We start from the raw sequence: 23,476 nt of genomic DNA on the forward strand, positions 1-23,476 counted from the left end.
TGAATGGAACTGGAAGTCATTATGGTAAGTGAAGTAAGCCAGGCACAGAAAGACAAACGTCACATGTTCTCACTTATTTGTGGGATCTAAAAATCAAAACAATTCACTTTATGGAGATAGAGAGTAGAAGATTGGTTCTCAGAGGCTGGGCCAGGTAGTTGGTCAGGGGCAGGGAATGGTGAAGAGGGAGGTGGGGATGGTTAATGAATACAAAAGTAATAGAAAGAACGAATAAGACCTAGTATTTGCTAGCACAACAGGGTGACTATAGTCAATAATAATTTACTTGTGCTTTTAAAAATAACTAAGAGAGTATACGGCCAGGCACGGTGGCTCACACCTGTAATCTCAGCACTTTGGGAGGCCGAGGCGGGCAGATCATGAGGTCAGGAGATCGAGACCATCCTGGCTAACACGGTGAAACCCCATCTCTACTAAAAATACAAAAAAAGTTAGCCAGGCATGGTGGCGGGCGCCTGTAGTCCCAGCTACTTGGGAAGCTGAGGCAGGAGAATGGCATGAATCCAAGAGCAGAGGTTGCAGTGAGCCAAGATCTTGCCACTGCACTCCAGCCTAGATTACTGTATGATTTATTTTTTCTCTTTTATTTATTTTTTAAATCTTTATTCTTTTTTCTCTACTTTTTCTTTTAACATTTTTTAATTTTGAGAAAAGGTCTTGCTTTGTCACCTAGGCTAGAATGCAGTGGCATGACCACAGCTCACTGCAGCCTTAACCAATCCTCCCACCTCAGTCTCCCTAGTACCTGAGAGTATAGGACTGTGCCACCACACCCAGCTAATTTTTTTAATTTTTTGCAGAAATGAGGTCTCATTATATTGCCCAGGCTGATCTCAAACTCCTGGGCTTAAGTGTTCTGTCCACCATGGCCTCCCAAAATGCTGAGATTACAGGCTTGATGTTAAACTAACCTTGCATTCCTAGAATAAACCTAACTTGGCTATGATTTATTATCCTATTTATATATTGCTGAACACAACAGGATGTACATTCAATTTACTGATGTTTTGTTTGGAACTTTTGCAAGTATGTTTATAAGAGGAATTGATCTTTAATTTTGACTTTTCTTGAAATATCCTTGTCAAGTTTTGGTGTCAACGTCATGCTTGTCTCCTAAAATGTGTTGGTAAATGCTCCTCTTTTTTCATTATTTGGAAGCATCTGTATAAGATGGGTGTTCTTTCTTTCTTTTTACAATTATTATTATTATTATTGAGACAGAGTCTCACTCTGTCAACCAGGCTGGAGTGCAATGGCACGATCTTGGCCCACTGCAACCTCCACCTCCCAGGTTCAAGCAATTCTTGTGCCTCAGCCTCCCAAGTAGCTGGGATTACAGGCGTGCAACACCATGCCCGGATAATTTTTGTACTTTTAATACAGATGAGGTTTTGTCATGTTGGTCAGGTTGGTCTCGAACTCCTGGCCTCAAATGTTCTCCTGCCTCAGCCTCCTAAAGTTCTAGATTACAGGCACCAGCCACCATGACTGGCCTATTTCTTTCTTAAAAATTTGGTAGAATTTGGCCAGGCGTGGTGGCTCATGCCTGCCAGTACTTTGGGAGGCCGAGGTGGGCAGATCACAAGGTCAGGAGTTCGAGATCAGCCTGGCCAGTATGGTGAAACTCCATCTCTACTAGAAATACAAAAATTAGCCAGGCATGGTGGCAGGTGCCTGTAGTCCCAGCTATTCAGGAGGCTGAGGCAGGAGAATTGCTTGAATCCGGGAAGCAGAGGTTGCAGTGAGCTGAGACTGTACCACTGCACTCCAGCCTGGGCAAATGAGCAAGACTCTGTCTTAAAAAAAAAAAAAAAAACTGGTTGAATTTTCACATTTATTGGCCCAGAGTTGTTCAGAATATCCCCTTATGATCTTTTTAATGTCTGTGGTATTTGTAGTGATGCCCCTACATATTGGTTAGTGATGCCACCGTTATCAGTCACTTTGATTTTCTTTGCTCCATTGCTCAGACTGAAGCACAGTGGCCTGATTATAGCTCACGGCAGCCTTGAGCTCCTGGGCTCAAGCAAACCTCCTGTCTCATCCTCCCAAGTAGCTAGGACTGCAGGTGTGCACCACCAAGCTGGGCTCTTCTTTTCTTTTCGATCAATCTTTCCAGAGTTTATCGAATGTATTAGTCTTTTCAAAGAGTTAATGTTAGTTTGTCGAGACTCTTTTCTTAAAAAATATCTTTCAAGCTGGGCGCGGTGGCTCACGCCTGTAATCCTAGCACTTTGGAAGGCTGAGGCGGGCAGATCACTTGAGGTGAGGAGTTCGATATCAGCCTGGACAACATGGTGAAACCCCGTCTCTACTAAAAATACAAAAATTAGCCGGGCGTGGTGGCACGTGCCTGTAATCCCAGGTACTTGGGATGCTGAGGCAGAAAAGAGAATTGCTTGAACCTGGGAGGTGGAGGTTGCAGTGAGCTGAGTTGGTGCCATTGAACTCCAGCCTATAGAGATGAGGACTCAATATGTTGGGCAGGCTGGTCTCCAACTCCTGCCCTCCAGCAATCCTCTGGCCTTCACCTCCCAAAGTGATGGGATTACAGGCACCAGCCACCACAGCCTCTGTGGAGCCTCTCTATCGAAGCTTGCTTTCTCTTTTTTAAACATTTCCTTCATCCCATTATTTTTCAGTTTAACCTTTTTTCTAACTTCTTGAGATATATGATTATATCAAAAGATCTTTCTTGAACATCCCATTTCAGACTGAAACCACTCTCCTCTTTTTCTCCTTGGCACTCACCACCATTTAACACACCACATATTTTCCTCATTTATTTTTGTCTCTCGCCATCAGAATGGAATCTCCACGAAGGCAAGGACTTTTGTTTACTGCTGAATCCCCCGGACCGAAACCAGTTCCTGTTTAATAAATAAAACAAGGAATGAATGTGTTAAATGAAGAAACAATAAGAGCTAAATTTATTGAGCAGTTACTATCTGAGACTCAATTATATTCACTCATGCATTTATTTATTCAGTTATTTACTTATTTAGAGAAGGGGTGTCGCTTTGTTGCCCCGCAGGTCTCCAACTCCTGGCCTCAAGCAATCCTCCCAGCTCAGCCTCCCCAGGATTACAGGCGTGAACCACCACGCCTGGCGGAGACTCAATTATAAGGGGCTCACAGATAACATCTAATTCTTACAGAGGAGGAAACTGAGGCACAAGTAAGCAGGAGAGCCGTGATTGGAAACCTAGGTCTAACTCACGGCCCATGAGCTTTCCTCCAAGTCCCGAAGCTTCCCCTTAAAAAAGCCAGCGAGGGACGAGACCCGGAGGGCAGAACCCACGGAGGGCGGAGCCCACGGAGGACAGAAACCGCGCTCGCGAGCTCGGCCTTGCGCGGCCCCGAGCAGCCAGACGAGCAAGCCGGTCTTGGAATGAATGACCTTCGGAACGGAGCTTGATCGAATCACTCAGCAGTAGGCGTCGCCCACTTTCTTATTGGTTGGTTTTGGTTCTCAAGAATAGGAAACGAAGATAGTCCGCGAGGGGCCTGCGGGCTTTGCGGAGCCTCGCCCCCGGGCGCGCTGGTTCCCTGCCGCGCAGGCGCACGGAATCCTCGGCTCGGATCTCGCGTTTCCGGCCGTAGGGCTTCTCCCGCCTCTACCGGAAGCTGCGCTTGCTACCCGGGTAACGGGTCCCGGCTGTGGAAGCTTCCGCGGCGCCGCGATGGACCTCGAGGAGGCGGTAAGGAGGCGGTGCGCCTGGCGGGCCCCTACTGCCGGGGCCGGAGGGGAGAGAAGCTGAGGAGGAGCGGCGGAGAACGCCTCGGGTTGGGGCGGCCACCGGTTGGAGGAAGGCGGGGCGGAGGGCTGCGGGGCGGGGTGACGACTGGGCGCTGGCCGGCCGCATGCGCGCGCGGCGTTGGTAAAGAGGCTGGAGTTTCTGGCTCGGCGAGGTTGTGGGCGAGGGAGGGTGTGGGGTTTGTCGTTATGGATGTGTTTAAGGATGAAGTTGTGGGTTTTGTGGGGTGGCCACCCACAGGGCTCATCCTCGAGACTGGACCTTTAATGCTGGGGTGGATGAAGGGGGAGCAGGGTTTGGAACCTGAGATGCCCCCGGGTAACCCCTGTCGGTCTCTCCGGGAATCCTCGCTGCTGTCTCCTGCAGGGATTCTGAATTCGGGTTTGGGAACTCCCCAAATTTTCCAGCTGTCATGCATCGTAGTGTTAGTACGGGGTCATTGAACACTTTACCAAGTTACCAAAATTAATTTGGCATGCATTTTTTTTTGTTTTAGGTGCTACGTAAAATGGCACATTTTTGTTGTCTCACTTTGTCCCCCAGGCTGGAGTGCAGTGGCACATCACGATCACGGCTCACTGCAGCCTCGACCTCCTGGGCTCGAGAGATCCTCCCGCCTCAGCCTTCCGATTAGCTAGTACTGCAGACGTGCGCCACCACTCCCGGCTAATTTTTTTTTTTTTGTAGGGGCAGGGATCTCGCCATGTTGTCCAGATTGGTATTGAACTCCTGGGCTCAGGCGATCTTCCTGCCTCAGCCTTTGCAAAGTGCTGGGATTACAGGGGTGAGCCCCCGCACCCGGCCAAATGGCAAATGGCACACACTTTGATGGTATTAAATGGTACTTGATAATTAGATCAACGCTAACAACAAGTCAAACTGCAAAGAATTGGGAATCAGAGAATTAGGCCTGTATATAACGGAAGCAGTACGGCCTTATAATACGGGCTTAAAAAATGTTTATTGAATGATGGTTGGCTAACTTCTGTAGATGCTAGGCTGATGAAATTAATCATTGTAACTCACCATTAGCTAGTGTATCCCCAGACTAGGGACCATGTCTGGTCTGTTCTGCTCACCATTGAATCCCCAGCACTTAGTAAAAAGCCTAGTACACCCAGAGTTGATACTCTTTATGCTCCCGAGTGAATAAATCGAAACTTGAAACCAGTACAAATCTAGTTCCTCTGTGGTATGCGCTTTTAGTGTCCTGGAGGAGTTCCAAATGGTATTTGCATTTTTAAAGTCTTCTCTATACTTATTTGTCATCTTCTTTCTCACAGAATTTTCAAGGAGCTTTGTTTACTCATCTTTGGTTCCGGTTTACCCCTACTACCTCCTTTTCTTTAATTTTCCTCTCACATTGCATATTTCAATAAATTTTCTCCAGCAGTTTAATTCGATTTCATACCGCTCCTCTCCTTGTTTGCAGGTAATCTCTCTGATAAATTTTCTATTGTGTATGATTTTTTGTTTATAAAGTTGCAAGGAACACACTAAGTAGAACTGCAGGGTTTAGGTACGATGTACTGAATGTGGCTTGATGGGAACACCTTTTCTGTCCTCTTCTCCCATAGGAAGAGTTTAAAGAACGCTGCAGTCAGTGTGCTGCTGTCTCATGGGGCCTTACTGATGAAGGCAAATATTATTGCACTTCTTGCCACAATGTTACAGAGGTAAGTAACAAATACCATTTATGAGTTTGCTTATGTTTTAAAAATTACTATTTCAGCCTGCTATGTAGTCTAAGTCCCAAAGAATTTGGTTAATTTTTGTCACTCATGCAATGCCAACATTCCAAGGATGTGAGTGGTCTTGGGTACTTACACATAGGTTAAGGGATTTGTGAATTAGATTGAGGATGAGTTTTTGAAATTATGTTGGGCCACATTTATAAATGATCTCTTATTCAGAGTATATGGTTGAGGGAAATAATTAAAATTGTACTTAGAAGATGATGCATTTCTTTTTATTAGTACTTATTTACATTTTTAAAATGTGTCATGGTGGCTTAGAGGTTTGGAAGATGGAATGTTAGAAAACTTGAGGACTGGGCTGGGCGCGGTGGCTTATGCCTATAATCCCAGCACTTTGGGAGGCTGAGGCAGGTGGATCACCTGAGGTCAGGAGTTCGAGACCAGCCTGGCCAACATGGGAAAACCCCGTCTCCACTAAAAATACAAAAATTAGTCGGGCGTGGTAGCATGTGCCTGTAGTCCCAGCTACTCAGGAGGCTGAGGCAGGAGAATTGCTTGAACCCAGGAGGCAGAGGTTGCAGTGAGATGAGATCACGCCACTGTACTTCAGCCTGGGCAACAGAGCAAGACTCCATCTAAAAAAAAAAAAGCTTAAGGACTGTTGGGAATATTGGAACTACACTTCATTATCCTTTTATCTTTGTATAGTACCTTACAGATTACAAAGTGTTTTTGGATTCATTATCTCATTTCATCCTCATCACCAATGTGAGAGCCTATTGATAGGTCTCACAATTTGAGTGAGTTTGCCAAAGTTACCCAAGTTCCAGGACTTGAATATGAGTCTTCTGACTTCAGCGTTCATTTTACCCATCTTGTCATACTGTCCTGTGTAACCTTGGTAAACGAGGCTACCTTCACGTTGTGAGGGCTAGGTCCTATTGTGGTGAACACACCTGCAGGCCAGCATCACCAAAATAATCAAGGGTGTAGAGAGTCTGCTAGTAGACGGGCTAAATGTGGCCAGGACTCTCCTCTGTGGAAAAGGATTTCCTCAAAGTCTACAGAGCCAGGAAGGGACAAATGTTACCTTCACCGTACGGGCTTAAGAAAGGCAAATTTGGGACAATAAAAGTAATTGTAGACTTCTGCTTCTGGCTAAGATGGAGTAACAGAGACCAGACTTAACTTTGTCCACTAAACAACGAAAAACCTGGACAAAATATATGAAACGAGTAAAAGGAAAAAAATTTTCCCTTGAAAAAACTGGTGAATTGAGCTTGCAAGTCTGTCACACAAGTGCTTTTCCTTGAGACAGTGTTCTTGAGTCTGCAGCTGGAATGCTTATCTCTGCTTCCTATTTAGTCACACAGAATATTAAAAAGATACGTGCTCTCTTGATGAAATTGTTGGGGTGATGGAGATATTTATTATCTTGATTGTAGTGATGGTTTTGTGGAGATATATTTTGTGTGTGTGTCTGTGTATGTCAGATTGTGCACCTGACAGATATGCACTTTGGTCCTCACCCTCAGTGTGTAGTAAGGAGCTAGCAGTTTTACTCACTGTTGCTTTTGTACTATAGTGCAGGTGTAAACACAGTGAAGAAAGATTGTGTCTAATGGAGTATTTGCCATTAGTAGATGAAGTCCACATACTATTTTTATAGGAGTTGAACTACATTAACTAATTGCTTTTCTTTTTCTGGTTTTGATAGTTTCCGTTTGATTCTGTTTGATCAAATCTGCTGCAGTCATTTTTTAGTTTGAAAGATCCTAATACCACTACCTAGCTCCACATTTGAAAGACTGTCAACTCCTGTGAAGTAATTTGTCAAGAATGTAGAGTTCATGAAGATGGACAACATTTTTATAAAGACCAAGAACCTAGCTCAGTGCCTTCCTTTCAGACAACAGGCTTAAAGGAAAAAAAAGTTATGCGTTGCACAACTTCAGTAGTTATTCTCGGCTTTATGGTGATCCAGGCATGTTCTTCACATGGACTGTGAGAATATGATGTGGTTGGGGCTCCCTGGAGCTGAGCAGTGTGGTGATGGTGATGCTGAAATACAGTGGGCAGAGAATGACGAGTGAGACAGTTACAGCTAGAAGAATGGAAGTCATGGTGCAACTTGCCTTATTTTTCTGCCCCTTTTACTGCCCCCTCTTCCTCAGCATGTAACTCTCAAGTTCCAGACACGCTCTGCAATCTGGGAAAGGACTTCCAAATTGATAAAGGAACCAAAATGTTATCCTGATATATTTTATCCAGGAAAAAAAATATATAAGGTCATAAATCTGTTCAATTTAGACAATAGATATTTTTGCAAGAGTTTCACGGGTATTTAAAAAGATGTAGGCTAGACTTGTGTGAGTTTAATAGATTTTTATGATTATAAGAGCAATGCATGTTTACTATAGAAAATTTGGAAATTATGAAGATGAAAGCTAAAATCACCAGTAATCTCTACATTTGTCTCTTTTTTCCTGTGTATGAAATGGAGAAAGGGATGTGTGAGTACTGTTCAATCTGTTGCCATAACAATTTGGAAAACTACTTTATCTAAACATTTGCAGACATTTTTTACAGACTGTAAATATTCTGTAATAGCCATTCGGTAATTTAATTAATTATAGCTCTAGTTTTGGATGTTTTACTTTTTCACGTTTTTTGCTCTTTCACATTTTGTCTAGTACAGATTTTAAGTTTTTTTCCTGGCTACCCTTCGTAAGTTTTATTGTCTTTGCTAGATAATGGCTTTTGTATTTATTTTGACATGTCTTACGTTCTCAGTGTGGCCAACCCAGTATACCAAAATTGCTTTGAATATGGTTTCTGTGATTAGAGAGGTTACATTTCAGAACTCCTGTTGATAGAGACATATCTTTTATTCTTATGGAGAGTTAAAGATAAATTTCATTCCAAATCTCTAAATTTAGAAAAGCAGTATTGTCCTCTGTTGGTTAAAAATCCTCACCTTTCTTCTGGCATTAAGACTCAATAATGGGGGCTGGGCACGGTGGCTCACTCCTATAAGCCCAGCACTTTGGGAGACCGATGTGGGTGGATCACCTGAGGTCGGGAGTTTGAGACCAGCCTGACCAACATGGAGAAACCCCGTCTCTACTAAAAATACAAAATTAGCCAGGCATGGTGGCGCATGCCTGTGATCCCAGCTACTCGGGAGGCTGAGGCAGGAGAATTGCTTGAACCTGGGAGGCAGAGGTTGCAGTGAGCTGAGATAGTGTCATTGCACTCCAGCCTGGGCGACAAGAGCGAAATTCCCTCTCAAAAAAAAAAAAAAAAAAACTCAATAATAGGAACATTTATTCTACTTTATGGAATAAAGTGTGGCCTCATTTTAAAAAAAAGACTCAACACTTTATTTTTAGTTGTGGGAGAGCCAGAATCTTTGATACTTGCCCTTGAGAGCAGTTAGGATTGAAGACTCTGGTATGAATTATACCAACCATTTTAGTCATTCTAAAATTCTGTAAGTTTGATTAAAAATAAAAGGTAATATGAGGCCGGGCGCGGTGGCTCAAGCCTGTAATCCCAGCACTTTGGGAGGCCGAGGCGGGTGGATCACGAGGTCAGGAGATCGAGACCATCCTGGCTAACACGGTGAAACCCCGTCTCTACTAAAAATACAAAAAACTAGCCGGGCGTGGTGGCGGCGCCTGTAGTCCCAGCTACTCGGAGGCTGAGGCAGGAGAATGGCGTGAACCTGGGAGGCGGAGCTTGCAGTGAGCCGAGATCGCGCCACTGCACTCCAGCCTGGGTGACACAGCGCGAGACTCCGTCTCAAAAAAAAAAAAAAATAAAAGGTAATATGTACTTTTATAATTTCAGAAATGAAAGCAGTTTTAGAGTATTATTCAAAGACATGGAAAAGTAGGCCAGAAGTAATCTGTCTGTAGTTTAGGCATTACCACTTACAATAAATACATAAACTGTTTTAATACCAAAGTGTATTTTGCGTGGAGAAAAAAGTGAGTAAATTTAACTTTTGGTTTGGCTTGGTTTGTAAAAGTTAAAAAGTGATTTAAAATAAAAGTTTATTCATTTTACAAACACTTTATGGTTGCTGTATTCCAGGCACTGTTTTAGTTACTGAGAAATTTTGAATGAAAAAACAACATCAACATTAACTAGAATGTTAAATGTTTATAATTTTCCCAAGATTTTACCATCCTTCGTCCTGGTACTCACAATTTGGTTCATTATACGTTCCAGAAAATACCTGGAAATATGCTTGGGGGGATGTAAAACTATCTTTTTAATGGTCTTTTTCTGTTCCTGCAGAGATCTCAGGAAGTTATAAACACTGATCTTATTCCTAATGCCCAAATAAAAGCCCTCAACCGGGGGCTTAAAAAAAAAAACAACTCTGGTAAGTTCTTTCTTCACATGTGCTTAACATTCTTTATTCACATCTTCACCTTCATGGTGAGGACATGGAATGGAATTTTAAGTAGATTCTAGAGAACATGCCAGATTTTATCTACTGGCATACGTTCTTCTGGCCTATGTTTGTTATTCATTGTGGTGAATATGATTTCCTGTACTTTTATAGAAAAAATGCTTATTTTCTGAAATAATTCAACCGTGGAATTGTTAGGTGAGTTAAATACAATATTCAACTTCTAGAAATCCATTTCTCGTATTGAATTTTGAACACATCCTTTTAAAAATTGGGAAAATTATTTTCCCTTAAAATGGCCTCAGCATGAGTGTGCTTTGAAAGGTAAAGTCTTTCATTAATCCAATGAGTACATATAATTAACCATTATTGAGAAGGATCGTAGGTAAAGTCTAACTGATGGTTTTTATTTTTGACTAAGTACCAAGGACCAAATCCCCAAGTTTGAAACCCGGGTAATGATAATGGGGACTCTTCTACATGAGATAGCTTTAAGGATACACACACATTTAAAAAAATGTGTATATTTATTTGTGTGTGTGTGTTTATGAAATATATGAAATACGTTAACATTCTTAGATGAATAACAGTGAATGCCTAAATGCTATCTCATGTTTCTGTTTAGCCTTTAGTAGTGACTTTTTATTAGGCTAAAACCTGATTAACTTTTGTTAAATTTTATTGGAGTGAAACCCGATTAATTTTGCCTTGACCTACTTAAATAGTTAAAATGTGTAGTTTAAACATGCATTTCTTAAGGAACTTCAGGTGCTTTATATTAGGTGTTAGGTGTCTTATAGTCAACCTCGTCACCCTTAGTTTCTTCATTTGTAAAATGAGAATAAAATGCCATCTGTTATGGAAAATAGGAACACAGACTCAAAATTTGAAATACAACTTTATCAGTTTCTAAGAACAGTATGCAAGAAGAAGAGGGAGTATATATGCATGTAGCTTGAAGAGTTTAAACTTCCTCAGCTTATGGACCATTCAGAATTATTGGGTTTTCTGTTTTACTCTTACAACTTGAGACCCTTTCTGGGAAGGAATTGGGTTAGTCAGCAGAGGTGGGGAGACTTTGTGACATTTAGGTAAGGGAGAAGAGTTGAAGTCGTCTGGCATTCTGCGGAGAAGAGATCTTGAAGTCAGTAACTGACCTCAAGCTCTGTGTAAAAAGTATGGATAACAAGCTTTTGGAAGAGTTACAGTATTTGTCCAGCGGTGAGGGGCAAAACGTAAGGGTCTTCATAGACTTTTCCTTCAGCTCGTAGTTGTCATTAAACACGTAGCTCTGTCTATTGTGGTGGCAGATTTCTTCACAGTCTCTTAGGGTAGTTTTGAGTATTCAAGAAAATAACCCACTTAAAATACCCAGCACACACTTGGCACCTAGGTTGAGATCAGTATTAGTACCTTGCTTTCATTTTCTCCCTATAACCTAGAACCATGTCAGGAAAAGCAGAATGCCATTGAGCATTTTATTTTCTTTGAATGTTCTTACTCCCCTTTTCTGTACTCCTGTATTACGAGATCTTGACATTCGTCCATTCATTCACTAGAAGTTCACCGTTCCCTTGTGAGTTGGAACAGAAAAGCGGTGGAAGCGGTAACTTAGTACTTTCATTTAGGATTCCGCTGGGCATCGTTGGTCATTTAGGATTCTGCCGGGCATCGTTCGGGAAAACAGACATTTTAAAAACTTGTTTCCCTTTTTTTTTTAACATGGTGACTATTCATTTTTCTGCCTCTTAGGTTAGTATTTTCAGAAAAATACAGATAATGGAAAACATTTGAAATCTGAAATTATACAAAATATTTAGTTTCAGCATTTGTATACACATTTGCCAGGTTGGAAACAAGAATATAAGAATGGAAACCCTCTTCAGTGGTACAAAAACATTCAAGTTGCTAAGCTGCTAAGTTCTGGGTTAATTTAAAAAAAAAAGAAAACTTCAAGTCGCAATATGTAAAACACAAATTGTAACTGTAGTAGCATTAAAGTTTGTAAATTAGAAATGTAAATGCTAAAACATGCTATTTGTCATTTAGAAAAAGGCTGGGATTGGTATGTGTGTGAAGGTTTCCAGAACATTCTTTGTCAACAAGCAGAAGCCTTAAAGAACCTTGGAATAGGCCCAGAGTTAAAGGTGAGTACATTTGTGACTAGATGTTAGCTTTACATATTGTTGTTTAAAGAACAGTAAGACTTAAGAGTGGAACTAAGGAGAAATCAGTAATAACACTAGAGCTACTGGAAGAACAATTTTTCTGATGTTTTTGCTTTAACCTTTTAGTAGGTTAGCAGTTCTGGAAGTGTATTCTACAGGATGTAAATAAGCAATACATCCAAAAGAAAAATTTAAAGGTTTTAGTCTTCAGATACTTTGGAAACAACAGGTTAAACAAAGTAAAACTCAAATAACTTTGGGAGTTTATTAGTACCGTTTATGTGTTAATGTGCTTGTTTAATTTCCAGGGAATGTCCTGTGTGGTATTCACAATTTGAGAACAGAGTCATTTGGTGTATGCACATAACGTCTTTCAGGACTTGAGTTCCACAGAATGCATTTTGGACAGTGATATGCTCAACCAGTCGTTCACCTGAGTGTGCATCAGAATCACCTGGAGGGCTTGATAAAACACCAATCACTGGACCTTAATCCCTGAATTTCTGAGTTAGTATGTCTGAGTAGGGCCCAAGAATGTGCATTTCTAACAAGTTCTTATGGGACACCGATGCTTCTGGTCCGGGGACCACACTTTGACTTTCCTGCCTTCCTGGAGCAACGTAGTATTTCTGCAATTATTTGAATTTCACATTCGTTTATCTAGTAAAAGCCATTTAAAGAATCCTTTAAAAAGCCAGTTATGGCCGGGCGCGGTGGCTCAAGCCTGTAATCCCAGCACTTTGGGAGGCCGAGACGGGCGGATCACGAGGTCAGGAGATCGAGACCATCCTGGCGAACACGGTGAAACCCCGTCTCTAAAAAAATACAAAAAACTAGCCAGGCGAGGTGGCGGGCGCCTGTAGTCCCAGCTACTCGGGAGGCTGAGGCAGGAGAATGGCGTAAACCCAGGAGGCGGAGCTTGTAGTGAGCTGAGATCCGGCCACTGCACTCCAGCCTGGGCAACAGAGCGAGACTCTATCTCAAAAAAAAAAAAAGCGAGTTATTTAGCAACAAGTTGTTCCCTTGCTTCATATGCTTCATTGGAAACCAAGTGTTGAGAGGTCCAGCCTAGTTGGGGAGAGGGATTTGGGTGTATGTGAAATGAATAGACATGAATTTATATGGTGATATACTCATAAGTGAATTTTTTTTTTTTTTTTTAAGAGAGGTAGTCTTGCTCTCGTTGCCTAGGCTGGAGTGCAGTGGCACAATCTTGGCTCGCTGCAACCTCCACCTCCTGTGTTCAAGCAATTCTCCTGTCTCAGCCTCCCGAGTAGTTGGGACTACAGGCGCACGCTGCTACACCTGGCTAATTTTTTATGTTTTAGTAGAGATGGGGTTTCACCATGTTGCACAGGCTGGGCTCAAACTCCTGAGCTCAGGCAATCCACCCACCTCGGCCTCTCAAAGTGCTAGGATTACAGGCGTGAGCCACTGCACCTGACCCTCATAAGTGATATTAAAGGCAAAAAGAGAACAGATAAAGATCAACGTGGGCTGCAGTCACCAAGGAAAGATTTGTAGAGGAGCCTTTGCTGTTCAAACTGGTGGCTGGGGCAAGCCCAAACAGAACAACTACATTTCCAATGCATGGCCTAAATGGATGCTGGGCCTACCCTGAAAGGCGTTAAGTATTAAAAATTCAGAAGCATGAAGCAACAGAGGCTTACCCATAATAGTGTTTGCATTAGGTATGATAGCTGATAGTGGGGGTTTGTGATCTGGTTTCTGCTCACGTAGTCGTTCTATGTATACATGTTGAGAAACAATTTTATATAATTACACTGTATAGCTGTAGCAGGGTTTATTCCTATGTAACTTTATGCTCAACCTCATTAGGGGTTAATTCTGAAAACAATTTTTCTGAAATTAGCCAATGAGCATAACTGTTTAGACCTCATCAGTTGAGTGGCATTATGCCATGTACGCAGGCTCCAGAATCAAAACTGACTCCACATCCTATTGATAGTTTTTCTACTTACCGGCTGGGTAATCTTGGACAAGTTACTCATTTTCTTCAATGGTAAAATGAAGCTAATAGCTGTCTTACGATATTGTGTTGGAGCTAAGGGATGCCTGGTACCTAGTAGATGATGAATAAATGGAAGAGTCTTTTTGTTTGTTTTTTTTTCTTTGTGAGACAGGGTCTTGCTCTGTTGCCCAGACTGGAGTCATGGGTCACTGCAGCCCCAACCTCCCAGACTCAAGCGATCCTCCCACCTCAGCCTCTCAAGTAGCTGGGACTACAGGTGTGTGTCACCATACCTGGCTAACTTTTTGATTTTTTGTAGCGATGAGGTCTCACCATGTTGCCCAGGCTGGTTTTGAACTCCTGGGCTCAAGCAGTTTCTCCTGCCTCAGCCTCCCAAAGTCTGGGGATTACAGTAGTGAGCCACTGCCCGGCCGGAAAAGTTTTTTGTTTAGTTTTACTTTCACTTGGGACTGGTTAGTAAACCTGGTAACAACTTTGCCCCTAACTAAAAGTGTAGTCATGTATCAGTTGCTTTCCTACTCTGATCCTTAATTTACTAATATGCAAAAGAAAAGGACTCAACTAGGTTATTTTAATGTCTTTCTCTAAAATCTAAAATTAAGAAGGATTTTTTCAACATTTCTCATGTACCTGATACTATGATGATATTATAATTCTTTTTAAGGAAAAGCAGGTAAGAATACGTGTAGATGGAAGACTTAACCAGCCCTCCAGGTGATTCTGATGCACACTTAAGCTTGAGAACCACTGGTTCAACATATTAATCCCCAATGTGCATTTTGTGGAACTCATGTTCTGATAGATGCTACATACAGACACCAAAGATTTTGTTCTCAAATTGTGAATACCACGTAAAACATTTACTGGAAATTTATATGTAATATGTAAAATACAAGAGAGCTGTGGTATAGATGTGCCTGTACATTTGTCGTCATAACCTGAATCACCCCCCACTCATTTCCCTTCCTCCTTAGAATGACGTTTTACATAATTTTTGGAAGCGCTACCTTCAGAAGAGCAAGCAGGCATATTGTAAGGACCCAGTTTATACCACTGGAAGGAAACCTACAGTAAGTCACAAGTCTGAAAGTTGGATTAAAAAACATGTCTGTTGAGATGTAGAGATGAAGATGGGTTCCTGACCAGTTTGAGTATCTGAGATGATGATGCTTGTCAGAGGATTTTCAGTTAAGAGGCTTCTGTTACAGTCCAGAAGGACAGGGTCACTGACATATAAATATTTTGGGGTTAACTTAAGATTTTTTTTTAAAAAAGGTTTTGCTAGAGTTGAGTAATTTCTTGTGTAAAGCAATATTAGCATCTCGCTAAAATCTTAGTGAATAAGTAAGCAATAAGTAAAATATTAAGCTGATACGTGAATTGGTAAGATAATTTCTACTTCAATTTTGAAAGGAAATGGGAACAATTACTTTTAATTAGAAGCATAGTTTTCTCAGCATAGTATATCCATTAAATATTTCCTTAGTGCTTTGGATATAACTGTTTTGAGAACAGTAAGAGGCCTGCTTCTGAATCCTGGTCCCTACTTTTGAGCTGTATTATCTTTCGTGAGGTAAATTACTGAAAATGTGCAGAAGAAGCAAATTAACAAGCAAATATAGAGAGGGGGACAGTGGGGAAGGGTGCTATTTAATAAAAGGTGGTCATGGGGGCCCTTGCTGATGAGGGAGCTGAAGTGATGAAGAAAGTGAGAGAGTAAACCATGGGATATCTAGAGTAAGAAATGCAGAATTTCAGGTCTTACCAAGACCAGTTGAATGCAGGTATGCATTTTAAGAAGTCCCTGGGTGCTTCCTATACACAGTACACTGAAGTTTGAGAAGCACTGGTGTAGATGAGAAGTGATGGTGGCTGGGACCAGGAGGTAGAACTGGAGGTGTTAAGTGATAGGATTCTATATAAAGTCTGAAGATAGAGCCAACAGAATTTCCTGATGGATTGGATGTGGGGTGTGGGAGAAAGAGAGGAATAGGAGTCAATGATGACTCTAAGGTTTTTGACCTGAGCAGCTGGAAGGAAGGAGTTGCCATCAACTGAAGGGTAAGTGGGCCAGGAAGATCAAGGGTTCCGTGTTAAGTTTGAGACAGCTGTTAGCATCTGTGTTAGTCCATTTTCACACTGCTATAAAAATACTACCTGAGACGGGGCAATTTCTAAACAAAAGAAGTTTAATTGACTCACAGTTCCACATGGTTGGGGAGGCCCTAGAAAACATGTAATCATGGCCCAAGGATAGGGGAAGTAAGGCATGTCTTACATGGCAGCAGGAGAGAGAGAGGGAGAGAGACAGAGAGAGAATGCGTGTGTGTGAGAAAGCGCATGCAGAGGGAAACTGCCACTTTTAAAACCATTAGATTGCATGAGAACTCCCTCACTATCATGAGAACAGCATGGGGGAAACCACCCCCGTGATCCAGTCACCTCTCACCAGGTCCCTCTCACAACATGTGGAGATTACAATTTGAGATGAGAAATTTGGTTGGGGACAGAGCCAAACCATATCATTCCATCCCTGGCCCCTGCCAAATCTCATGTCCTTCTCACATTGCAAAATCAATCTTGCCTTCCCAACAGTCTACCAAAGTCTTAACTCGTTCCAGCATATTAACTCATTAACTCAAAAGTTCAAGTCCAAAGTCTCATCTGAGACAAGGCAAGTCCTTTCCACCTATAAGCCTATAAAATCAAAAACAAGTTAGTTACTTCCAAGATGAAATGAGGTTACAGGCATTGGGTAAATGTTCCCAATCCCCATGGAATAAATTGGCCAAAACAAAGGGACCACAGGCCCCACACAAGTCTGAAACCCAGCAGGGCATTCACTAAACCTTAAAGCTCCAAAATAAACTTTGACTCCATGTCTCACATCCAGGCGTGCTGATGCAAGGAGTGGTCTCACAAGGTCTTGGGCAGCTCTGCTCCTTTGGCTCTGCAGGAGCCACATGGTCCAGAGTTTCATGGACTAGAGTTGACTGTCTGTGGCTTTCCAAGCGCATGGTGCAAGATGTCAGTGGATCTACCATTCTGGGGTCTGCAAGACGGTGGCCCTCTTCTCACAGCTCCACTAGGCAGAGCCCCAGTGGGGACTCTGTGTTGGGGCTCCAATCCCACATTTCCCTAGAAGAGGTTCCCCATAAGGGCTCTGCCCCTGCAGCAGTCTTCTGCCTGGACATCCAGGCATTTCCCTTCATCCTCTGTAATCTAGGCAGAGGTTCCCAAACCTCAGCTCTTGTCTTCTATGCACCCACAGGCCCATCACCACATGGAAGCTGCCAAAGCCTGAGGCTTGCGCCCTCTGAAGCCATGGCCTGAGCTATACTTTGGTGCCTTTTAGCCATGGCTGGAGCTGGAGTGGCTGGGATGCAGGGTCCCATATCCTGAGGCTACACAAAGTAGCTGCGCCCTGGACCTGGCCTGCAAAACCATTTTTCCCTCCTAGGCCTGTGGGCCTGTGATGGGAGGGGCTGTCTCAAAGATCTCTGACATGTCCTGGAGACATTTTCCCCATTGTCTTGAGTGTTAACATTCACTCCTCATTCCTTATGCAAATTTCTATAGCCGGCTTGAATTTTCTCCCCAGAAAATGGGTTTTTCTTTTCTACCTTGTGGTCTGGCTGCAAATATTCCAAACTTTTATGCTCTGCTTCCCTTTTAAATAAAAGTTCCAGTTTCAGATAATCTCTTTGTGAATGCACATGACTGAATGCTTTCAGAATCAGCCAGGTCACCTCTTGAATGCTTTGCTGCTCAGAAATTTCTTCCGCCAGATACCCTGAATCATCTTTCTCAGCTTCAAAGTTCTACAGATCTCTAGGGCAGGGGCAAAATGCCACCAGTCTCTTTGCTAAAGCGTAGCAAGAGTAACCTTTACTCCAGTTCCCAATAAGTTCCTCATCTCCATCTGAAACCACCTCAGCCTGGACTTCATTGTCCATATCACTATCAGCATTTTTTTTTTTTTTTTTTTTTTGAGATGGAGTGTTGCTTTGTTGCCCAGGCTGGAGTGCAGTGGCACCACCTTGGCTCACTGCAACCTCCGCCTCCTGGGTTCAAGTGATTTTTGTGGCTTAGCCTCCTGAGTAGCTGGGACTGCAGACGCATGCCACCATGTCCAGCTACTTTTTTGTATTTTTAGTAGAGATGGGGTTTCACCATGTTGGTCAGGCTGGTCTTGAACTCCTGACCTCAGGTCAGGCCCACCTCCACCTCTCAAAGTGCTGAGATTACAGGCGTGAGCCATCACACCTGGCCACTAACAGCATTTTGATCACAATCATTCAACAAGTTTCTAGGAAGTTTCAAACCTTCTTTGATCTTCCTGTCTTCTTCTGAGCCCTCCAAACTGTTCCAACCCCTGCTTGTTACCCAGTTCCAAAGTTGCTTCCACATTTTCAAGTATCTTTATGGTGGTATTCCACTCCTGGTACCAATTTCCTGTATTAGTCTGTTTCCACACTCCTATAAAGATACTACCTGAGACTGGGTAATTTATAAACAAAAGAGGTTTAATGGCCTCAGAGTTCTGCATGGCAGGGGCCTCAGGAAACTTTTTAAATCATGGTGGAAAGCAAAGGTGAAGCAAGGCTTGTCTTCCAGCAGGGGAGAGAGAGCGTGCAGGGGAAACTGCCACTTTTAAAATGATCAGATCTCATGAGAACTCCCTCACTATCACAAGAACAGCCTGGGGGAAACTTCCCCCATGATCCAGTCACTTCCCTCTAGGTCCCTCCCTCCAGACGTGGGGATTACAATTCAAGAGATTTGGGTGGGGACACAGAGCCAAACCATAGCAGCATCCAAGAGGAAATTTCAAGTATGCAGTTAGATATAAAAGTCTGCAGTTCGGGAGAGAGGTCTGGGCTGGAGACATAAATTTTGAAGCTGTTAGTTTTTATTATAATCATGAAATCTTAACATGCCATTGTTTGTAAGATACACCATTATTTTAAGTACTGCTAAGAAAGAAAAGAGTGCTGCAAATTCAATTGTGACATGCCAGTGATTGTAAGATAAATCTCAATTTCTAGGATGTTAAAATGTGGTATGGGGGGTACATTTTACGATTTGAAGATAGTAGCTAGTATTTAAAACCATAAGACCAGATGACATCACCAAGGTGTGAAGACAGAGAGAGGACCAGTAACTTAGCTCTAGGTCATTCTAGGGTTAAGATGTTTGGGATAAAAAAGGAACTGGCAAAAAAATTCTTAGGAACAATGTGAAGTAAGAGGACAGCTGAGAGAATGAGCACTCTGGAGACCAAGGGAACAAAGTGTTTCAAGAAGAGCACAGTGATCCAGCTGTGATAAATGCTGTCACTAGGTCAAGAAGGAAGAGGGCTGCAAAGTGGTTAGTGGAGCAGTGGGATCAAAACCTTAATTGGAATGGAATATAAGGTAGACTGAGAGGAGAGAAATTGGAGACAACAAATCTGGACTTTTTCAAGGCATTTTGCTGCAACAAGTACAAAGAAATTCCATGGTTGCTAGGGTCAAGGGAGAGCTTTTAAAAAGTGGGATAAATGGTAGCATATTTGTGTAGTGATAGGAATGATGCAGGAGAGAAGAAAAATTTGCGATGGAGAGAAAGAGTTGATGTGAATCTTTGAACAGATATCTTTGAATATACAGAGAGGTGGGATCATGTGTGCAAATAGAGAAACTGGCTTTAGACAGGAGTTTGAATCATCCAGAAGAATCAGGCGGAGGCAGAGTATGTGGTAGAGTTGCTGGCAGTGGTTACCTGTGGGAACCTGTGGAAGTTTTCTCAGTGTGTTCATGCTCATCAGCCAGCTCTCTGGTGTAGCCTCCTTCTCATGGGGCTTCCCTGTGGGGAGGGGATATGCTTGCCAGAGGACACAAGCATCTTATTTCATTATTTCATTCTGAGTGGTTTTTTTTTTTTTTTTTTTTTTTTTTTTTTTTTTTTTTTTTTTTTTTTGCTTCATTGTCTTGTGAGCCTCTTTACCAGGAGTCTTATCTTCCTGTAATAAGATCAAGTTTATTGGCCTGCAGGGTTGAAAATTATGGCTTTTTGACTGTGATCGGTTTGCCTAGGTAATGTCAGCTGATGAGGTATTTAGGTAGCCAGCCAGCTGACCTTTTTAGGGACACTCATTTCAACAGTACATGTGTGAACAGTTAAACAGTAGTATAAGATAGTATATCCTTGTTGATTACATGTTACAAATCATATGTGCTATAGAAGTTCAAGGAAAGGAGAAATCACTGAAGAGTGGGTTGGAAAGATGGCATGATGAGTAAGTAATGAGTTAGAGGGAGGAAAAGGGATGATAGTTCAGGCAGGAGAACCAGAGTTAACAAAGATACCAAGCAAAAATTCCCCAGGTAGGTTTGGTAAAAAGGAGCCAGCCAGCGTGTGTGGAGTCATTGATGTGCAATGTTTTCAGTGGTGAAGATACTAGCGCTGTAAGAGAGATGTTCATGGAAGAAGGAGACCTGATGGCAGGGCTGGCAGCCGGTTTCCTTGCCCATCCTTGTCTGTGACTCTTCTCCAAGAAGCATTGCTGGGAGCTGTCAGGAACATGTTTCAGAAGTAAAGGGACTTGGCAGACAGTTGCACTTCTCTAGGAGTGGTTTCTTTTAGGGTGTTTGTGATAGTCTGGAGTTGTTTAAGTTCACAGAAATTAACTGTTTAAAACTGTTATGCAATGATTTTATTTATATTATTTTGCAAACAGGTATTAGAAGATAATCTAAGTCATTCAGACTGGGCTAGTGAGCCTGAGCTGCTAAGCGATGTCAGCTGTCCTCCTTTTCTTGAAAGTGGAGCGGAGTCTCAGTCTGACATCCACACTCGAAAACCTTTCCCCATCAGCAGAGCATCACAATCAGGTAAAAATGAGAACCAAACCATTTAGAATTTTAAAACTGGTATGCTCCTTAAAAATAATTTAGTCTGATCTTCTGATAATCCAAGGAAAGGGAACTTGGTCTAGCAAGGAAGAATGACTTGCTGAATCATGTGGCTAAGACAAACTAAGTGAAATCTTAGTGCAGTTTTTTAAAAGACACATTGTCTCCATGTGAGTTTTTTGTGTGTGACTTTAAAGGGACATAAAGTTCAAGTGGATCCAGAAAGAAAGAGGCTACTTCAAAAAGATCATATATGTGTGGGCTCAGAGTTTTCAGAGAAAAGTTGTAGCAGAAGAATTTTATCATGTATCCGTATAGTAAAATAGACAAAGATGATATGTCGAATTTCTAAGCATAGACTAAAGCAAGCTGAGTAAAATTTACCTTGCTACATATATGTTTTACTTTCTGATGTAATCCCATACCTTGAAATAAATAAGGAATATATTTAAGATTAAAATATTAGGCCTTCTTCCTAAAGAATTCATTCATTTTAGTTGTTCCTTCACTACATTTTTTTTTTTTATTAGATGATGGAAAACAGACCAGGCTTTCCAAACCCTCTGGTATTAGGAATTGTTTATTGCTATCTGGGTTAAGTGTAGTTATATAAAATTTTCAACAAACATTCCTTGCCCTCCAAAGATTAAGAATTCCTTTATCAGTTTATCCACATCTCTTGCTGGACTGCACAGTGACATGGATATCAAATAAGTTACTTTTTGTGTAAAGTGTTAGGATCATCGACTAATTGGGCAACAAGGAATTTCTAGAGTTTTCTTCACCTTTTCAGAGAGGCCTGAGCTCAAATAGTCCCAGAAGACCGTGACTGTAAAACCATCGAACCTTTTTTTAAAAAGATATTATCTCCCTTTAAAGCATCATGATTGTTTTGTTTACCTATGTTTAACGGTTTTGTTTGCTTATTTGTTTCTGGTTTTGTTTTTGGTTTCTGGAGACAGAGTCTGGTTCTGTCACCCAGGCTGGAGTGCAGTGGTGCAATTTTGACTCACTGCAACCTCCGCCTCCCAGTTTCACGCAATTCTCCTGCCTCAGCCTCCTGAGTAGCTGGGATTACAAGTGTGCGCCACAACACCTGGCTAATTTTTGTATTTTTAGTAGAGACGGGGGTTTCACCATGTTGGTCAGGTTGGTCTCGAACTCCTGACCTCGTGATCGGCCCGCCTTGGCCTCCCAAAGTACTAGGATTATAGGCGTGAGCCACCACGCCTGGCCTGCTTGTTTTTTTTGTAAATGATGATCCCTAGAGCTTTCTTTTAGTTTTTACTTTAAAAGTAATCATTGACCGGGCGCGATGGCTCACACCTATAATCCCAGGACTGTGGGAGGCTGAGGTGAGCAGATCACTTGAGGTCAGGAGTTCAAGACCAGCCTGGCCAACATGGTGAAACCCCATCTCTACTAAAAATACAAAAATTAACTAGGCATGGTGGTACGCATCTGTAGTCCCAGCTTCTTGGGAGGCTGAGGCAGAATTGCTTGAACCAGGAGGCAGAGGTTTTAGTGAGCCAAGATTACACCACTGCACTCCAGTGTAGGCAACAGAGCAAGACTCCATCTCAAAAAAAAAAAAAAGTAATTATTAATGAAACTCAATATAAAACTGTAAAATGCAGATAGTCACAAAGAAAATAAAATCACCAGTTATTGTACCCGCCAGAAATTACCGCTACTGCTATTGTAGATCATTCCAGAAAGTTTTTCTTCATGTATGTATAGGGAGTTTATTTGATTTTTGTAAAAATTTGAATTATTTCTTCATTCTTTAAATTTTTAAATCAAAATTCTACAAATCATTCTGTAAATCTTGTTATAAAAAATTGCAAAAATAAAAAATTGGTTAAAGTTTTAGTCCACTAGTCATGGCCATGGACTACACCTATTGTAATCCCAGCATTTTGGGAGACCAAAGAGGAAGGATCAGTTGAACCCAGGAGTTCAAGACCAGCCTGGGCAACATAGTGAGACCTCCATCCCTCAAAAAATAAAAAAATTAGCTAGGCATGGTGGTGCACGCCTATGGTCCCAGCTACTCAGGTAGCTGAGGTTGCAGGAGTGCTTGAGCCAGGAGGTCGAGGCTGCAGTGCGCCATGATCATGCCACTGCACTCTAGCCTGGCCAACAGAGCAAGACCCTGTCTTAAAAAAAATAATAAAATTTGTAGTCTACCTTCAGCTAATGTCCTATTCCCAAGAGGCATTCATTTTCAACTCTTTTGTAACTTCCATATTTCTGTATCACATGCTTCTAGTATTACATCTTGATTTCTGGTTTGGGACATTAGCTATTGGATTCCATTTTAGCTCTTTCACACATTCCTCACTGTCCCTTGTCTTCACATAGTCACCAGTACATGAGTGTACATTTCTCATTCTCTCTCTTCCCAATATAATTACTGTAATTTTTTACTAGATCAGTATTTACTGCTTAAATTATTATAAATGTATAAACATTATTTAGACTGAGCCATATAGCTTACTATGATTACTTTTTCTGTAT

At 41.9% G+C, this 23,476-nt stretch overlaps 1 protein-coding gene across 4 annotated transcripts in view; it reads left to right on the forward strand.

Annotated features, from left to right (window-relative positions):
• Window positions 1-3,074: 3,074 nt before the first annotated feature.
• Window positions 3,075-23,476, forward strand: part of TAF1B (TATA-box binding protein associated factor, RNA polymerase I subunit B) — an 83,562-nt gene continuing 63,160 nt past the window's right edge. For 2 of the 4 annotated variants that reach the window (XM_021924565.2, XM_017947278.3), the window contains exons 1-6: window positions 3,857-3,933; window positions 5,357-5,455; window positions 9,782-9,869; window positions 11,949-12,046; window positions 15,035-15,130; window positions 20,782-20,935. Coding sequence is in view for 2 of the 4 variants with exons in the window: in XM_009183664.4 (XP_009181928.2) it covers window positions 5,005-5,211; window positions 5,357-5,455; window positions 9,782-9,869; window positions 11,949-12,046; window positions 15,035-15,130; window positions 20,782-20,935 (742 nt within the window). In the remaining 2 variants the exon portion in view is untranslated. Of the gene's footprint in view, window positions 3,723-3,856; window positions 3,934-4,505; window positions 5,212-5,356; window positions 5,456-9,781; window positions 9,870-11,948; window positions 12,047-15,034; window positions 15,131-20,781; window positions 20,936-23,476 lie in introns of those variants that run through there. The other 2 variants (XM_009183665.4, XM_009183664.4) reach the window with 2 other exon arrangements.

Source organism: Papio anubis, chromosome 14 (genome assembly GCF_008728515.1).
Source record: "Papio anubis isolate 15944 chromosome 14, Panubis1.0, whole genome shotgun sequence".
NCBI lineage: Eukaryota > Metazoa > Chordata > Mammalia > Primates > Cercopithecidae > Papio > Papio anubis.